Source organism: Furipterus horrens, unplaced genomic scaffold (assembly GCF_987537825.1).
Source record: "Furipterus horrens unplaced genomic scaffold, mFurHor1.1.pri manual_scaffold_2, whole genome shotgun sequence".
In the NCBI taxonomy this organism is placed as follows: domain Eukaryota; kingdom Metazoa; phylum Chordata; class Mammalia; order Chiroptera; family Furipteridae; genus Furipterus; species Furipterus horrens.
The window spans coordinates 142,295,086-142,314,709 of NW_028327172.1; the positions used below are offsets into that span (position 1 = coordinate 142,295,086).

The 19,624-nt window shown below is 32.3% G+C and overlaps 1 protein-coding gene across 3 annotated transcripts in view; it reads right to left on the reverse strand.

Annotated features, from left to right (window-relative positions):
• The window catches only part of MINDY3 (MINDY lysine 48 deubiquitinase 3), an 89,574-nt gene that overhangs the window by 61,686 nt on the left and 8,264 nt on the right, over positions 1 to 19,624 (reverse strand). The window contains exons 3-8 of one of the 3 annotated variants that reach the window (XM_090268015.1): positions 15,753 to 15,813; positions 13,893 to 14,069; positions 10,670 to 10,721; positions 9,724 to 9,838; positions 6,882 to 6,955; positions 5,926 to 6,005 (exon numbers count right to left, since the gene is read on the reverse strand). In XM_090268015.1, the coding sequence (XP_090124141.1) occupies positions 5,926 to 6,005; positions 6,882 to 6,955; positions 9,724 to 9,838; positions 10,670 to 10,721; positions 13,893 to 14,069; positions 15,753 to 15,813 (559 nt within the window). Of the gene's footprint in view, positions 1 to 5,925; positions 6,006 to 6,881; positions 6,956 to 9,723; positions 9,839 to 10,669; positions 10,722 to 13,892; positions 14,070 to 14,336; positions 14,362 to 15,752; positions 15,814 to 19,624 lie in introns of those variants that run through there. The other 2 variants (XM_090268017.1, XM_090268016.1) reach the window with 2 other exon arrangements.

The following is a 19,624-nucleotide window of genomic DNA, read 5'->3' on the forward strand; positions in this document are numbered from 1 at the left end:
TCTCAGCTGAGGCCTAAGCCCTGACATGTCTTTAAGTTCCCCAAACAATAATGTAGTCAGAATTAAGAACCACTGTTCCACTCAGGCAGCTCTGTCTCCATGTACCTAAAATTAACCTCTATTTTTCCCAAAATACTCTCTACCTCATTCCATCTGGTCCCATTAAAATGTTAACCCCTACATAAAGTCTCTCCCTCTACCCCAACATGAACACAACAGGGAAAGTTTTCTCCTTCCTCTGAACTTCTGTAATACTTTATTTTACATGCTTCATTTTACCTTGCACTATAGTTATTTGTAGGCATGTTATTGTTTCCCTAAACTAGGCTTTTGAGGGAAAGCTGAGTTCTTCTTATGACAAGTTGAGGCATTTTATAAATTTGATCTTGACTTTTGGTCAAGATGGAGGTGTAGGTAGACACGCTTCACCTCCTCGTACAACCTCAAAAAGAATTACAACTAAATCTCATAACAAATAACACCCAGAACTTTCAGAAAATCAAACTGTATGGAAGTCTGACAATCAATTTAAAGAAGCCACAATCATCCAGATGCATGGGGGGGTGGAGACTCAGAGACAGAGAAGGGAAGCGAGGAGACTCAAGTGTGGCATGGAGAGGTGGCAGTGGTGGCAGAACAGAAATGGGCAGCCCCACATTCATGTGTTGTGGACAAAAATTGGAAGGAATGCCTTGGGAATGAGCAATCCCAGCCCCAAGCCCAATGCATAGCCCAGGGTTCCAGCACCGGGAAAATAAATCCCCATAACTCCTGGCTGTAAAAAACAGGGGGTGGGGGTTGGTGCGGTGAAAGAAACTGCCAGATTTTCATGAAACTTTGCTTAAAGAACCCACACAATCTTAAAATGTACACAAATCCACCCACTCTGGGATTCAACACCCAGGCAACAGCTGGAAGGGCACCAGTCACATACGGGGAGTGGGTGAAGTGACTGGGAACAGAGCAAATGTTGGGCAAACCCCAAAAAGTCAGGCAATGGTACAGTCCCTCTCCAAGCCCAACCCCCCACACAGAGCCACAAAGTGATAAAAGCAGCTGCCCCACCCTGGCAATTATCTAAGGCTCTGCCCCACACAACTTACAGGTGCCTTTTCCAGAGAGTCAAAACAGCTCTACCTATAACACAGAAACATACACAGGGAGGCTACCAAATTGAGAAGACAAAGAAATACGGCCCAAATGAAAGAACAGAACAAAAACCCAGAAAAAAATAAACAAAACAGATAACCAACCTATCAGATGAAGAGTTCAAAACACTTGTGATCAAGATGTTCAAAGAACTGAGTATGGCAACAGCATAAAAGAAGAAATCAAGGTTACACTAAGTGAAATAATAAAAAATATACAGGAAACCAACCGTGAAGGGAAGGAAGACGGGATTCAAATCCAGGATTTGGAACAAAAGAAATAAACATTCAACCAGAACAGAAAGAAGAAACAAGAATGCAAAAGTACATGGAGAAGCTTAGGAACCTCTGGGACAACTTTAAATGTACCAACATCTGGCTCATAGGCGTGCCAGAAGGACAGCAGGAAAAGCAAGAAATTGAAAACTTATTTGAAAAAATAATGAAAGAAAACTTCCCTAATGTGGTGAAGGAAATAGACATACAAGACCAGGAAACACAGAGTCCCAAACAAGATGGACCCAAAGAAGACCACACCAAGGCACACCATAATTAAAATGCCAAAGGTTAAAGATAAACAGAGAATCTTAAAAGCAGCAAGAGAAGAGAGTTATCTAGAAAGGAGTTCCCATAAGACTATCAGCTGATTTCTCAAAAGAAACTGCAGGCAAGAAGGGGCTGGCAAGAGGTATTCAAAGTGATGAAAAGCAAGGACCTACAACCAAGATTACTCTATCCAGCAAAGCTATCACTCAGAATAGAAGGGCAGATAAAGTGCTTCCCAGACAAGGAAAGCTAAAGAAGTTCATTATCACCAAGTCTTTATTATATGAAATGTTAAAGGGACATAATTAAGAAAAATAAGATCAAACTATGAATTAAAATGACAACAAATTCACAACTATCAACAACTGAATCTAAAAGAACACAAAAACAAAACAAACTAAGCAAACAACCAGACAGGAACAGAATCATAGGTATGGAGATCATTTGGAGGGTTATCAGCTGGGAGGGGTAATCGGGAGAAAGGGGGGAAAGGTGCAGGGATCAAGAAGCACCTTTTATTACCTACCAATTGGTAGATACAAAACAGACAGGGGGATGTTAAGAATAGTATAGGAAATGGAGATGCCAAAGACTTATATGCATGATCCATGGACATGAACTAAGGTGGGGATTGCTGGAGGGAAAGGGGTACCAGGCAGGGAGCAGTGGGCAAAGGAGGAAAAATTGGGAAAATTCAATAACATAATCAGTAAAATATACTTTAAAATTTAAAAAATTTTAAAAATTACAAAAGAGAAATTTGATCTTAATCTTTACAACATCCCTCGAAGAAGGTATAACCTCCATATTTTATAAATAAGGAAACTGAAACAATGAGAAGTGGCTTGCGTAAGGATTTTAGTATTATTAACTCTTTAACTATAATTTTTCTTTGTATATTACACATACTACAGCCTCCTCCCATATTGTCAGATCAGAAAAACATCCAATAAATGCTGAATGAATGCATAAGGTTTTATTTTAAGTTTGTTCACAAAGAAATATGGCTTTCAAGTCAATATTCCTAACAATTGAGGGAAAATGCAAGAAATATACCCTGGCTATCTTCTTTTCCAAAATAATTATTTCAAAGTCATTGCTTAGTCCTTATATTTAAACTACTCTTAAAATAAATCCATGGCAAGACAACAGCTTTGAAAGCTAATATTTTAAGAAACAGAAAAGGATGAATTTCTACATATCAAGAACCAAAACTTAGATAATTGAGTAATACTCTCTAAAGATAGTACATGGCAAGAAAAAAAGTCTATGTGCGCTGGGTGAGAAACTGCCTAGGAAGACAGAAAAAATATTCTGGGTCTGGGAACAGGAGATGCCTGGGAGCATCCCAGAATGTGTAGAAAGAAGGACCTTGCTAACTATTACCAAGAACCAGAGCAAGGCACAGAAGTCCAGGTGGAAAGAGTTCTGAGCCACAGAACACAGAAGTAGTAAGAACAGAGGCCAAGTGGGATGAGACCTCAACCACAACATTCAGCAGGAACCAGAGATCCCTCCCCTAATCATCTCAGATGATGTAAAATACCTCAGTGCCCAGAAACCATTGAGAGAAGGAAAAAGAGAAGATGTGCAGAAGCCTTTGTGGGTGAGTATAGGGAGAAACCTGCACATTACTCAAGAGACTGACACACCTTTAATTGGCAGGATGAAATGCTTTCAGACACTAATCAGAATGAGGACTCAAGAAAAGGATGGCCTCAATTACAAAGGTTGAGCAAGATAACCTATGTAGTTATTTATGAATTTTACTGTTTAAATTTTGACCTTTACCAGAATTAGTAAAACCAGGTTCTCACTCTAACCTCATGAGAAATGAATAATTTCTATATGTTATCTAATGTAGGGAGGGAAGGAGGGTAGTTCTTAAATTTCTTAAACAGTAAAATGAAAGGTTGGATCAAACTGAGGTGCTTTTTCATTCTAAAGTTATATAATTTTTTAAAAATTTATTAATTATTTGGGGGTGACATTGGTTAATAAAATTATATAGGTTTCAAGTGTACGATTCTATAACACATCATCTGTAACACATGCAGTGTGTGTTCACCCCCCAAAGTCAAATCTCCTCTGTCATGATATATTTGATCCCCTTTAGGTTACAATTGCAAAAGGAACTGTTTTTTTCATTTTTTTTCCTGAAGTTTCATTGTTAATATATAGGAAAGCAATGCATCTTTGTACATTGATTTTGTGTCCTGCAACTCTACTGTATTTGTTTATTGTTTCTAATAGTTTTTGGTGAGACTAGGATTTTCTCTGCAAAAAGTGACACTTGTCCTTCTTCCTTCCCAATTTGGATGCCTTTCATTTCTTTTTCTTGCCTGATTGCTCTTGCTAGGACTTCGAGAACTGTTAAATAAGAGTGGTGAGAGTGGGCATCCTTGTCTGGTTCCTGATTTTAGAGGGAAAGTTTTAAGTGTTTCACTATTGAGTATGATACTGACTGAGAGTTTGTCATAAATGACCTTTATTACATTGAGGTACTTTCCTTATATACCCATTTTATTGAGTGTTTTAATCATAAATAGATGTAGCTTACAAATGCTTTTCTGTATCTATTGATAAGATCATGTGATCTTTATCCTTTGTTTTGTTAATGTGGTGTATTACATTGATCGATTTGCATATGGTTGAATAATTCCTGTACCCCTGGAATGCACCCCACTTGATCATGATAATTTGTTTTTTTTAATGTATGGTTGTATTCTATTTGCTAGCATTTGTGTAGGATTTTTGCATCCGTATTCATCAAATATTGGTCTGTAGTTATTTTTAGTGTTATCTTTGTCAGGTTTTGGTATCAGGATTTTGCTGACCTCATAAAATGACCTCCTTTTCCCATTACTACCTTCCCCTATTCCCTTTCTCTCTGGCAACCTCCATACTGTGTCTGTGACTGAGTTTTTTGTTTCTTTGTCTCGTTCATCTGTTGGTTTCAGTTTTATATGGCACATGAGTGAAATCATATAGTTCTTAACTTTTTCCACCTGACTTATTTCACTTAGCATGATACTCTCAACAGATGTTTTTTAATTCTCAAATTATATAATTTTTACTGATTTCTTCCTTAATGTTATATCCTTTCATGTTTCTTTTAAGTAATTATACATATTTCTAAAATTTGAGAATAATTCCAATTTAAGATGAAGACTCAAAAAACAATTTACTATTATTTTCTCATAATATTTGCTTGTCATTGGTAACAGTTTTATCTATATACACAAAAAAGAAATTCCCTGTGAACTATAAATTAAATGAGTAAATACATGAATTCAGACTGACTCAGTAATAAGCTTAAGGGCATTTTATTCAGAGCTATATGCCAGGTGTCCTTAACTGGATGGATTTGTCAAAGGTGCATCATTTCAGAGTCCCTGGCAACTTGTAAAGCTACAGGAAAGAAATAATCAAGACCAAAAATGGAGGTAATGGTGGAAGGGGTAGTGGTTTAAAATTCTCAGATAACATTAAATTTGCACAGCATCTCAAAGGAAATTATGCACATTAAAAGTAATACAAAAATAACCACTAAACTCTGAAAGCAAATACTTCAAATCACAATACTTGTAGAAATTCTCAATTTTAAGCAAAATGCAAGTGTCCTAGACTTATAGATACTAGTGCATAAAAATGTACTAGGTTTATATAAAGAGATCTATATTTTTCTTTTTCTAAATAAGACAATCCTATAATCCCAATTTTATACTACAGAAAACTAAAGGCTTGAGAAGTTGAGTAACTTGGGATTTGAGACCATGTTTGCCTCTAAAATCTATGTTCTATATGTTATGGTGCCTTGAAAATTATAAAGAATCCTTCTATTATAAAGCACTTATCATTTTTAAACTTAAAATTTTTTTATTGATTTTAGAGACAAAGGAAGGGAGAGACAAAGACATACACACACACACATACAGAGAGAGAGAGAGAGAGAGAGAGAGAGAGAGAGAGAGAGAGAGAGAGAGATACAGATATTAATTTGTTTTTCCACCTATCCATGCATGCATTCATTGATAGATTCTTGTATGTGGCCTGACCAGAGATAGAACGCACGACCTTGGTGTATCAAGACGATGCTACCTGGCCAGGGCTAAAGCACTTATCTTAACCTCTAAGTAATGCAGAGCTATTAAACAGACGAATAACAATCTACAACACTTTAGTGAAATATTAATCATAAAAGAGATAAACACAAAAAATATATACTTACTCATTCCTGAGCATTCTCTATCACCATCCCATACATTAGAAACAGCATGTCCCGTCAATAGAAGGTTAATTAAACTTTGACTATTAATAAAAATTAAAAAGTAATTAAAATATGAGCAAACTTATTTTCAAATAAAATTATTTCTACGGTAAGTCATAAAGTAATGACTTTTTACTTTAAATTATGTTGTTTAAGAAACAAAGTTTTAAAAACTTACATTTTTCATTTTATGCACTCAACAACCTTGTTAACTATATCATTAAATGGATCACCACAATGATACTTATTGTTCCATATATTCCAATAAATTTAACAACCTTTTCCAACATACCATATTTAAGTGAATAAATAAGATACTTAGACTGATGATTTACTTTATATTTATAATCATCTTTAAAAATACACAGATAAGTATTATTATTTTGTGTTTCATAGAACATATGTGAATTTCACCCTTTGAGGCAGAAAGTTCTAAAGAAAAGTACTTACTTTTTTAGAGTGAGTTATCACTGTTTTATCAATTTTAATAGCAATAGTTATAAAAAATACTTGAGAGGGAAGAGAGTTTCATAGAGAAAAATAAGAAAAATTTTCACCCACACAGGAATGCATTTATAAATAGGTAAGAATATACTTATTTCTAGTCAAAATGAATAAATTTCATTTATTAAAGTTTCATAAATGGAATCTCAAGCACAAGTTATTGCAATACTCTCCTGTCATCTTGAAACAAAATATTTGCTACACCAAATCTACTGCACACATAAACCTAAAGTGGAAATTAATATTTCATACATAAGGCAAACAATGCATAAAGCACAATACTCCTCAAATTCATAAACTTTATGCTGTCAACACTGACAAGCAAAATTTTCTGACTCTGTAGTATTTTATTCTAAGTCAAATTCTTAAAAGTTAAAGTCCATTTGAGGAGATAACAGATTTTAACTAATTACCTGCCATGTCCATACACAGGATCTATCAAAGGTTCAGTTGAATCTTCAATTTCATTTTTTATGTTTTCAATGCCCTAAAGAAACCAAATATTCTCGGCTTATTTTAAAAAGTAGAAATGAAAATCAGAGTAGTTTAAAAATTGACCAGTTCATACTATAAATTAATAAAACACAATTATTTAAGTAACTTTTCTCCTAAAGAATTAACCAGATTTGATTTAGGGTTGCATTTGAGATGATAATGGTAAGAAGTAGTTTTCCCAAGAATATCTTTTTATTTTCTTTCATGGGCTCTATATAAAGAATACAGGTAATAGATCTAATGTTGGTCAAATGGGTAGAGAATGTTTAAGTTTCAAGAAGAGGAAAGAAAAAATTATTTATTCCAAAAGTTAATATTCGCGTAACTTTAGGCTAAATTAAATTCAAAACTAATATACCTGCTAAGGCATCTGATATATTTTCTTAGGTCATTTAAAAAGTAAATTGGTACTAAATACGTACACACGAATATTGGTAATTTAAATGTGTACTGTCAAAAATATAAATTAAGAGGACCAGGAAGCTTCTTATTTTCTTCAAAACCTATTTTCTGGTACTTTTAATCCCCAAAAGGGCATCCAAATCCCAAAGGTCTAGATACTGGATCACTACAAGAAGACCTGGGCATCTTAACTTGATTATCCCCAAAAAGGCAAAGATAATCTGCCATTCATTGTGCTCTCATTTAACTTTAATCATTGGTTCTATCAGAATTCAGGCCACTTCTAAGGATTAAAGAGATAATCAATAATCAAAATATTTAGTGATCATGTAAGTACATGTAGGAGAACACAAACAAGTATGAGATCTTGCATATGCCTTCCTTGTAAACAACAATGCAAAGCAGGCTCTTATAAAGTGAAGATGAACAATAGGAACAAGTGACATAATCACTGGGGAGGGAGAGGATATCATTTCAAAGACAGGCTCAAGAAAGAACAACCAGACATGATGGTTTACTGGCTGTAAAGAACAAGAGACAGAGGAGGTATCACAAGTCTTGCGCATAAGAAACTGGCCAAATAATGAACAGTTAAGACAAAGTCATAAGAAACCAGTCATCTTAGATACCACCACCACTGTTATTCACCACTCTTAACCAACTACCAAGTACTTTTGGTTCTTTCACTCAAACATCCTCCTAAATGTTTTTAAATTTCTAAATTGAAAACATGCTTCTAAATATGCTCCTTTTCTTTTCTATTTCCACGGTCGCTGCCCTAGCTTAGGTTCACTTTTTCTAATTTTCCTGACTCTAGACTTATACTCTACACACCAACTCCCTCCAGCACAACTCTTATCCCAACATAAGGAAACTTTTATAAACAAAAAGATCTTGCTACTCCCTTATTGAAAATTCGTGTTTTGTTCTCATTTTGGCCACAGGAAATCAAAATTATTTTTGCATAATATGCAAAGGCCTTCATATCCTAAACCTTATTTATATAACTGCCCAGTCTCATTTGCCACAATTGCGTTTCTGGTGTATTATGCTCCAATAATACGGAGCTACTTATGGTTCCCCAGACCCGTGTTACATCCCAATTGATTATACCTTTATACTTGCTAGTCCCACTGCTTGGAAAATCTTCCCAGAGCTTTTCTGTCTAGAAAACTTTGCCTCATCCACATAAGGTCTCCCTTTGGTCCTACCAAATAATCTTAGGTATACCTTTATTATTTTCCCTTCATGCTTTGTGCATGCAACAACACACACACACAACACACAAACACACTGCCATAATCATTAATGTGTGGAAGTAAGCATTAATGTGTCAACTGTTGTTTACAACACGGGAGAGGAACCATTAAGCACAAGTATACCCCACATTGTTAAATCCAGCACCTAATATAGAGTCACTACTAGATAAACATTTGTAAAATGAAAAATTCTGAATGTAGACATGGTAAATCTAGTCGGATAACTAAGACTAACAGGCTGCTAAAGATATGATATTGGTGCTTGGGACAAAGAGCAGGACTGGTACTGTACATATTAGAATTAAAAACAGAAAGGTAAGCTGAGAGAATAAAATGCCCATAAAAGAAGCAGAGTACAGAACCCAGGGACTGAAATTTCTGGAATATAAAAGCTTAGTGGAGAAGAGAAAGAACCAAGAGATAACAGGTGAAGATGTAAAGAAAGATATACACAAAAAAGTAATTATGAGACATTACAGAAAGAGAACTTAGTGCACTGATTTATCAGATAAGCTATGAAAGAGAGTGGGGGTTAAGAAACAGCTTCCAGAAGGGGTTAAAGTATCAACTGTCAGACATTGCTAAGAGCAAAGAAAATAAAATTCAGAAGAACTGAGTGCATTTCATAATTAGCTCATTATTGATAACCCCTGCAGTCCAGAAGATCAGAGGTGAAAGTAAGTTTCAAAGTGGTTAAATAACAAGTGAGTGGTGAGAAAAAACTATTATTATCAGCATAAGAGACTTTTATTCTGAGATTTAGAAACAGCATCAAGAATAAGTTTTTTCGCCCTGGCTGCTGTGGCTCAGTGGATTGAGCGTTGGCCTGTGAACCAAGTGTCACTGGTTCGATTCTCAGTCAGGGCACATGAGTAGGTTGCACGTCAGATCCCCAGTTGGGGGTGTGAGTGAGAAGCAACCACACAATGACGTTTCTCTCCCTCTCTGTCTCCTTTCCCCTCTCTCTAAAGACAGATAAATAAAATAAATTTAGAGAAAATAAAAGTAACTCTGTTAAAAAAAATTAAAAAAAAAAAAAGAAGAATAAGTTTTTCCTCATAGCAGGAAAAATATACAAAAGTCATCTTCTTAAACAAACCTTTGTCAGTAACACAGAATACAGAAAAAGCAATACTCCAAATTTGTTTCCCCACATTGAATACTGGTCCAAGACAGCATCTTTTAATTCAGATAAACTTCTGAATGGTCTTTTTCTAGAGGGTCAAAAGAATTAATTATTAGTATTATCATCACATTTACTACATCCATAAATGGGAAAATGCTTAAACTGTCTTATACATTAAAATGTGTATATACAAATAAAAGATTTTTGCAAGTGTCTCAAATTTTCAAATACAAATTTAGCCATTAAAAACAAAAGCTATTACTAACAACTGTCCCTAAATATAATATATCCCATTAAGATAGAATGTCTAGTTGGTAGGGAATCTCTTCATCTCTTAGGTGAACAGTCTGGCATTGATACATTTTTCAATAATTATACAATTATTTAAGGAATGAATGAAGTGGCCCTCTTCTAAGATGAGTTTAAGAACAAACAAAACTTGACTTTTGTACCTTTGTGACTTCTTTCAAAAAAATTAAATACATTTCAAATCAAATGCCACTATACTTCTACCACTATAGTTATCTTTACTATTTTGTAATAAAGTATTTAAATGCTCTAATGAAAACATGGCACTTTTAATGATAATTATAGAAAGCATATTTTGGCAAAAAATAAATAGTAATTCAAATATTTATTTTACTAGAAACTTTTATACTCACTAGGACAGAAAACATTAGGCTAAAATTATTTTTCATTGTAATGATGAAAAAGTTTTTAATATTATAAAAAGTGTATTTTGATAGTTAATTTAGGAATCCAAATAATTTAAGTACACATTTACAAATTATTTTTTTTTAATTTGAAAACAAATTAATCCTCAGGCATATAAATCTAAGTACCTTTCCCCAGTATGAACAGACTCAAAATGGTAATGCGTCCACAAGGTAAGTATTTTAAATGTTCCAATGTTACTTACTGAATTAATGCATGGAATCGCTCAAAGCCAAGCTCTTCAACAGCCAAGGCAGCTATACATAAAAGACACTTTTCAGCACTACACATGGCAAATAAATGACACAATATGCACACAGCAGGCTGTAAATACTTACAAGCAATCAAAAATTTCCCTTTTTCCTTATTCCCTTAAAATCTTCAGTTTGTTTTCAATTTCATTATAATATAAATTTATATTTCAACATCTTAGTTACCATGATTATGACTAATACTAAGAGTATAGAAGGGTGTTTAAATAAGAAACACTTCTTTTCAATTCAGTTATGCTAGGATAGTTTACAAAATGAGAAATTATTGGCAATCATAGTGCCACATCATTGTAAGATGTCCTGTGCTTTTAAATAATCTTTCAATCTGCAGATCCAAGTAAAATCATCACAGCTAATCTTCCTCTTTTATAACATAAAATCTTTAGGTTTAATGCTTAATTATTAAACAAATGTGTATAAAAAGGCATAGCACTTTGAAACTACACAGGTTCAACAACAGTTTTAAAGTTTGTTTCCTCATTAATTCATAACTGTTGAGACATTTTCAATAACTTATTTAGATTATGTATATTATTGCAGTACAATTATAAATTTAAAAAATCAAAGTAAATCAAAGAAAGCCTTTAAATCAAAGATAATGTTTAGCACTTTCCTAAGCGCCAGGCCCCCTTTCTCACTTAATCCTTGGTACCACCCTGTTAGTCTTCATTCACAGAGGAGGAAGCTGAGGCTCAGAGAGAAATCCTCTCAAGTGCACACAACAATCAACAGCAGAGCTGAGGCTGCAGCCCAGTCTTGGAGCCCCATACTTCAAGTCTTTAAAGATGAATCAAAATGCCTACTCTAATTTATCAAAATGAACAATTTCATGTGTGTATATATATTTATAAAGCAAATCTTAGTACTTCCAAATATTAATTCTCACTACAGAAATTGATTCAGTAAGAATTAAAATTTTTTGACTTACAGTAAAAGGTCACATTACCTAGCCTTTCAAAGTCTTGTTTTAATTTTCAAATGTTTCAAATTACTTTAAAATCTTGTAAAGTCCAATGGCTTACTCTTTTCATTTGTGTGGGAAACAAACTAAAATTGAACCTGAGTATTCACTACTGCAAACAAGTGTGCATTACCAGAAGCCAAAACTATACACACCACACAAGCCAATGAAATTAATGTTTGTACAGAATGTAATATTGATGATGGGGAAAATACTTCACATTTAAAATTCAGGAAAAATTAAAATTCTATCTAACCTTTTGCAAACTGTACTAATTTTTTTGTGCCTGATTATCTAAATAATTTTACTACAAATTTTACTACAAAAGTTGACATAAAGATAGTAATTTACAGGAAGGAGGCAAGCAAAATAAAAAGCTTAGCAGGCAGGATGGTGAAAAAATATAAAACACAAGAAAAAGAACATAGCTGGGAATAAAGGAAAGAACAGGTAAAGTAGGTTGTTACATGGAATAAAATTTTAATGTAAGTTCATTTCATTTGTCAACATCTACAGTAAATTCTCAAATTTTCAGTTAACAAAACTTCCCAAACATAAACAATTATAAAAAACAAATTTTAAATCTGGTTTTACTCATGTACGCTTTTAAAATGAGGCAAAGTAAACTGGAAAATTACTAAAATATGTTTTTCAAAGGGGAATTCAATATAGTAAGACCACCTAAATTAGTTACTGAACTATCTATATTAACATATTATGAGGCTATTTAAACATATCACTACTGAATGTAGAGCATAATCCAGAGTAAGCACACAGTATCTACTAAGATACTAATAAAAAGTGGCAAAAGAAAAGATGTTACTATTTTCTTACATTTCAATATAGATACTGGCTTCAAGCACCTAATCTTTAAAAGAACTTTTAATTAGTTCAACTATTCCTGTAAAAATTTTGATAACCTTAATGAAACCATTAAACATGCTTACATGCAACCCAGTAAAACTGGAGAATATTTAAAACCAATCTTAAAGACATTTTTTACTATCTTCCTTGTGAATGTGTTCCACTCACTTCCTTCAACTGTATTATCCACTCATTAAAAATGTTACATTTTTTTGAAAGGTTATGCTGAAAGGCCTGAAAAAGAAACATCATTGAACAGTTTAAGTTTTAAAAATTCTTCCTTGTGAATGTACTATTATGAGAATTTGCCATTGTAACTGCAGAGGTAGTAGAGAAAACACTAGCATCACATACACATTTTAGCTCAAGGGGGCAACAACAGTGCAGCATAGACAGCCCTTTAGGGAAAGCAAGACGTATATCCCAATAAAAATTTACTTTCTGGAAATCGGTTGTCTAATTTCTTTAAAAACAATTTCCAGGGATAATAGATAATGAAATGCATTATAGGTAGAATAAATCACTTATTTAATATAAGCACTTGGAAGTACCAATTATCAAAAGCCACCTGCAAGGAAAATAGTTCCTGAAAAGAAAAACAGAACAGCAACTCTTTTTATCTAGCTTCTGTACCACTAGTTCATTCTGGCAGTTTTTAGGCCAATTACATAAATTTTTCAAAGGCTAAAGACTGCAGATTATATAAATTTTATAGTGAGAATAGTAGTTGTTTAATTTATTTTAAAGAGAAATCTTCCAAGTATGAAAAACATAAATGAAGGAAAAGTAAAACTCATAATTAAAATTACTTTTAAATAATACGTGTAAAATAACAAAATCCAAAAAGTCCAGGAGGAAAAAAAACAACACGTAATGGAAAAAAGAAAAAAAAGTCCCCCTTTTGCTCTAGAAGCAACTAAAAATATTTTAAGAAATTTTCTAATGTGAAAAAATATTCCTTTTTTCCCAATACCAAAGTAAATAATTAAGGCATTTGAAATTAAAGTACATAGAAATATCTTCTTTAAACTTTTTAAATGAGAGTTCTAAAGCTCACGAGAGAATGTTATCAAGCAGGAGGTTAACTGGAACTTTTGTTTAAGTTTAAGAGATACGTTTCCTTCTTTTCCAAAAATGAAAGCAAAAATAAACAAATGCAATATCCTCTAGTAACTGAAATAATCAAAAGGGAAATGAAAAATACTAAGGCTCATGAATTAAGCTTAGGCTAAAAAATACGTATGAAAATTTTAATTGTTTCTTTAAAATTTTCAATAGTTTTATTAAAACAAAGTAATAAGAAATTACTTTAGGAAAAAAATGTATCTTACAAGAAGAATGTTCTACTTGGCAACTGGACTCTGCAGGACTTCCAGAAATACTAGCAGTTTCCTCAGTTGTCTTTCCTTTTAACCAGGAAACCAAGCAGTATGATCCAGAGTTGTCACAACAGGCACTTTCTAAGATATCACATAAGGTGTGACAAAGGAGTTCCTTCCGCTCTTCCTCTAAAAATAACCAAAGTATAAGTTATAATGGTTTTTTTTGAAAAAAAACAAATATAATCTGGGCACGAATAACAATCTTAAGAATGCAATTTAATGATGAAGATCAAGCATTTTAAGTTGTGGAGAAAAATCCACAACTGATCTTAAAGTATATTTTAGAAAATAATGTGCTTGATGGTTACAATGTCACCATTACTAAATAATTCCATTAATGAGAAAAAGAATACTAAAAAATGTAGAATTAAACATTAGGAGGAAAAATGTTACCTGATACTGATCGTCTCTTTCTTAGCTGCAAATGAAGCATTTAAGTCATGAGGTTTCCTTTACTGTAGAAGCAGGCACAAGTAAGGGCCTGTTGAGACCTCTATTTTTCCCCATTTCTAAATTAGTGTAATGTTTTTTTATCTCCCTGTCCCACAGGGTAAGGATAATGAGATAACATACCCTGAGCACATACAATACCACAATCCATTACATTAGCAGGGGCCATTGTCGTTACACTTCATGATACAGAAGCTACTGATACTGTATTGCAGTAATTTGAGCTATAGATTTTTATAGAAAAGAGCACAAATGTTCAATGTCTTTCTGAACCTTAGCCATTTTCCCCTTTGCAAGGAGTATTACTCTCCGAAAGTAGTATTGCTTTTCTGAAACTTTCAAACAAAGGGGATAAGATGTATACACGTCCTATGTAACGTTTTATGCTATAGGGAGGTTTCCACCTCTCCTAATAGATTTAAAGTTCTTTAAAGGCAGAAACTGTGCCATTCACTTTATAACCTTCACAGCATTTATGCCATTTATGCAATGTAATATAAATTTTTTATCAATGTGAATATATTTCTGTGCAGAAATCTTATTAAACATTCATGTTAACAGTATCTCTTGAATAGTCTCTTCTCTACAAAAATTTATTTTGTATTCCCACTATCAATGAATAAAAATACAAGACAAAAACATTTTAACTCTTAGATTCAAATCACTAATAGATTCTATGTGCATGGTTTGGAAATTCTTTTTCCTGTACATACTAACTGGGATTATAATGTATCCTACCTCCATCCAAAAGTTATTGTGAGGTCCACATGAACTTGTGTAAGTGATGTAAAGAAAGATATTTGTAAACTGTCAAGTGAAATGCCAATGTTTTTATTATCAGGTAGTACCATACAATTCTCTGACCTAATCATATTGCAAAAGCTATAATAGCTTCACTTGCAATTTAATTCAGTTATTTGCAATATTATTTGCATTGTGTAAGAGATTATTTTAAAAGAGGCAGAAATACAAAAATAACTCTTGAGTTCTTGCTCAAAGCTAAATAAGACAAAATAAATGTACATAAATGACTATTGCTTATGATATGCTTTAATTTAACAGTTTAGGGAAATGTACACTGTTTTAGCAAGAGGTCAAAGCTTTTTCCCTTAGTTATATTATCCTATCTTATACGTCTTAGGAAACCAAATTTTGAAATAGATGTATTTTAAAACTTGGAGTCACTGTCCTTGCCTCTCTCTGATATAGTAAAAAAGTAAGCCTCAGGAAAAAAATACCCCATTAATAGTTTACATTTTAAGATAGGTAATATTAACTAAACTATTACCAATGAATGCTGCACAGGTCATCTGTAAAATAGAAGCTGAAGTAAAAGTTTATGAAAGACAACTATCATACCTGGGCAATCCCTCCAAGAAGACTTCTCAGAAGAAAACAGGAGCTTCTTCAAAAGAAATGCCTTTATACAATTAAAGCAATAATTATTAGCATATATTATAAACATACCTTTTAGCACTTTTATTTTAAAATGGAAAAAAACTAATTTGTATGTCCTATATAATCTTGTGAATAGAGCTATAAAAATTTCAAATGGCTCCCCTTCACATTCAACAGTAACTGGGCATAATTATCTATTCAGAATATACTATTATAAAGTTAATTCTATATCCATATAATTCTTCTTCTTTCATAATACATACTTCCTGGTAAATGGAAGAACTGACTCAAAATAAGACACATAACTGGAAAATTAAAAGAAACATAATATGAAGGACCTAAACAACGAGAACAAGTCTATATTTCTTCTTGATTTCTTGGGGGAAAATAAATCTAAACACAAAATCTAAGAAATCAGAGCTCTATTAGCTCTGATTTGTGATACAAGAATACCACTATGAGAGTCATCACTTCATTATAAGAAGCTTCTAATTCCCTGGTTTAACTAAAAACAGCTGTAAGGTTTAAAAGAAAAAACAAACTGATTTCTAACCTTTCCTTAAGTGAGCCAACTACATTGGTGATTTAATAGAAAGCTTTTCAGGTAACATAGTATTTCCTTCTCAAACTGCATTTCAAGGGCTATTTGCATCCTAGTCTTATTTAAAATGCAGATTCTTATGCTCCATCTATTGTATCTGAATCTCTAGGGGGCAGATTCCAGAAAAAGAGGTACTATGGTGATTCTTATGCATATGTGTTTGAAAGCAGCAGTATACAGATAAGAGGGCTGCTTGTAGTTAGACAGACCTAGGTTTAACTCCTAGTTCCACTACTCTACTAATTAAAAATAATAATAGCACAAACTTTAAAAGGTTGCAGTGAGGATTATATGGGATAATCTATGGAATGCACTTAGCACAGTACCTGGCATCCAATATAGAACTGTTTCAAAGAATTGTAATAAAAAATTAAATATTACATATTCTCATAGAAATAAAATCTACAAATTCTACAATCAAGTGTTTCTGATTTTTACCCAAAATGACAATAACCATAAAATTAAGTAATAAAACTACATTATAAAATTTTGGAAAAGTGAGGTGGGACACATTATTCCTCCACTAATACAACTACTTAGCACTTTGATATGCTTCCTTCTAGTCTTTCTTTTTAAAATTTTATTACTAGTGAGAAGCATAATAGGTATGTGATTATTTTCCATTTTAATGTTTTCCCACAGAATTTATAACTATAATTCTTAATCACTAAATTTCTATCAAGCTATGAAAATCTACTTAAAACATTATTTAATGTTTAAATTACATTACTGTGGATTAGGTTGTTTGCAATCTTTTCTGCTATTATAAATATAAAAGCTACTTCTTGAATATAACATTTCCCATACTAAAGATTATTTCCTTAAGATTTGCAGAAGTAAAATTATTGCATCAAAAAACCTGCATTATCATACCTCCAAGTGTAATGTAAAATTCCTTTCTAAAATCAAAGTACAAATTTGTACTACACAGTGATATACAAGTATGTCAAAATCATCCTACCTTATATGCCTGGCAATTATTTTCATATAGTCAATATTATTCTAATAACTATGTGTGGTGTCAAATGGGTGTGAGATTTCTCGGGATGATCACTTAGTAAGCTATTTAATGTCTAATTACTGGGTTGTACACCTGAAACTAATATAATAATTTATGAAAACTGCAATTGAAAAATAAAAAATATTTTTAAAAAGAGATTAGAAAGAGTAAGCAGTAGAATCTAATTACAGTTTTATTTGTACTTTCTTGAATTCTTATTGAGGTTGAACATCTTGATTCTTTTGCTGTCCAGCACCATTCCATCTGTCATGATAGCATATAAATGCTCATGTCACCTCTGTGGTCTTAGTGTTTTATATTCAATTTGTATAAATTCTTTGTATAAGACAGACAATAACCATTTACTGTTAATATTCACTGCAAATACTTTTCTGAGCTTGGAACTCGTCCTTTCTCTTAGTTGACTATACATTGTTTTTAGTTTTTCTGTAGTTGAATATTATATCAGGAACATATTTGGTATATGGTATGAGATTATCTAAATTCATTTGCCCCTCTAATTGCCAAGCAGTCATATTAGTGACATTTAGCAAATTTCATTTTATTCCACCACTGATTTATATAGTTCCTTCTTTATCATAGTACCTGATAAGTTCTTGGTAAACTGTTATATGTAATATGGTCTACTACTGTATTATCGAATTGGTTCCAGAGTATGACTATTCTTCTAGCAATAGTGCCATGTTTTAATTTTTATAATTTAAAGTTTTAATACCAGGACTTGCTCATTTCCCTTCATTACTCTTAATGATTTACTTTTGACTTCTACTTAAATAAAATATAAACAAAATTCCTCTATGATTAAAAAGATTCATGTGACTCTGAAACTAAATTACTACCTAAAAGATACATCAGGATTTTGACCATTACAATTACCCCTTGTTACAGAGCAACCCCCCTTGCAAAAATAACTACCATTCTGGAAATGTACTGTATTTTATAAAACACAACACTCCTGTGGCATAGCTTGCATTTAACTACATTCACAGACTTGCAATAAATAAAGACCAGGGGTACTATTAATGGCTCAAGAGGGGCACTGTTAATATAATCTAATTTGCAAATAGGAAAGGCAAGGAATCTTCAAATTCAGATAATAAGATTCCTACTAGCAACCAAAATGTGCCTCAGTTATTCAACAAATTAGCTCTAATAACTAATTTATAGTTAAATTTTATTCTTTAAATTCAGTAACTCCTAAAGTTCAAGCGTTCATTTTTTACAATTTTTTAGTAATTCCACTAATGCAAAAAAAATACACATATCAACTCTTCAAAGAACTAATGACCTATAAAGAATATATTTTGTAATCAGCCATGAAGGAAGATTTATTTCCTCCTTCAGAGAATACATATTTAATTATGTATGTGTGTAAAGTATAAGTTTTTAAAATTTTACTTTGAAACTAGCAGTTCAGGAATTCATTCTTTATGCCCAATGAATAATAAATATAACATTAAATATTTATTTTTCAAACTTGCTGATTAAAAGATAATAAATTCAACTTTTTATAACAGTTCTGAAGTTTCACTGCTGTTCAGATATGTGTAACAGTAAAATGAAAATTCAATTTTTGATTTTAGCAATGTAACAGTTTATAACAAATCAGCCTTTGAAATCCAAACAATATAACACATCAACATTCAAAATCAAATACATATATTCAGATTAACCCTATCTTTTATGAGATTAATAAAATAAATAAATTTTCATTCTGGGAATTCTGTTTGAAACCAGTTGCTACTGATTTTATTTTAAAGGCCAAAGCTATAGCCTAAAACAGTATAACCTGCCAACTTATTTTAAAAATTTATAAAGTTTAGGCCATGAAAATATCTTTTATAGAGAGATCAAATGAAAATAGTACCATTGCTACAACTTACTTATCTGTAGTATAAAATGCTATTATTCAACAGGATCATTGTATTAGAAGGATGATATAATCATTAATTCCTCATTTTCTTAAAATCACAGAACAGTTATTTTGTTTTCTTGAAAATATAATCAAAAGGCTATTGTGTAACCTACTCATGTTCTGAATTCACTTTTCTTTACTTTTTAAATTGAATTTATTGGGGTGACACTGGTTAATAAAATTATATAGGTTTCAGGTGTACAATTCTATAATACAGCATTTGAATATTTTATTGTGTGTTTGCCACCCCAAGTCAAGTCTCCGACCATCACCACCTATTCCTCCTATACCCTCTT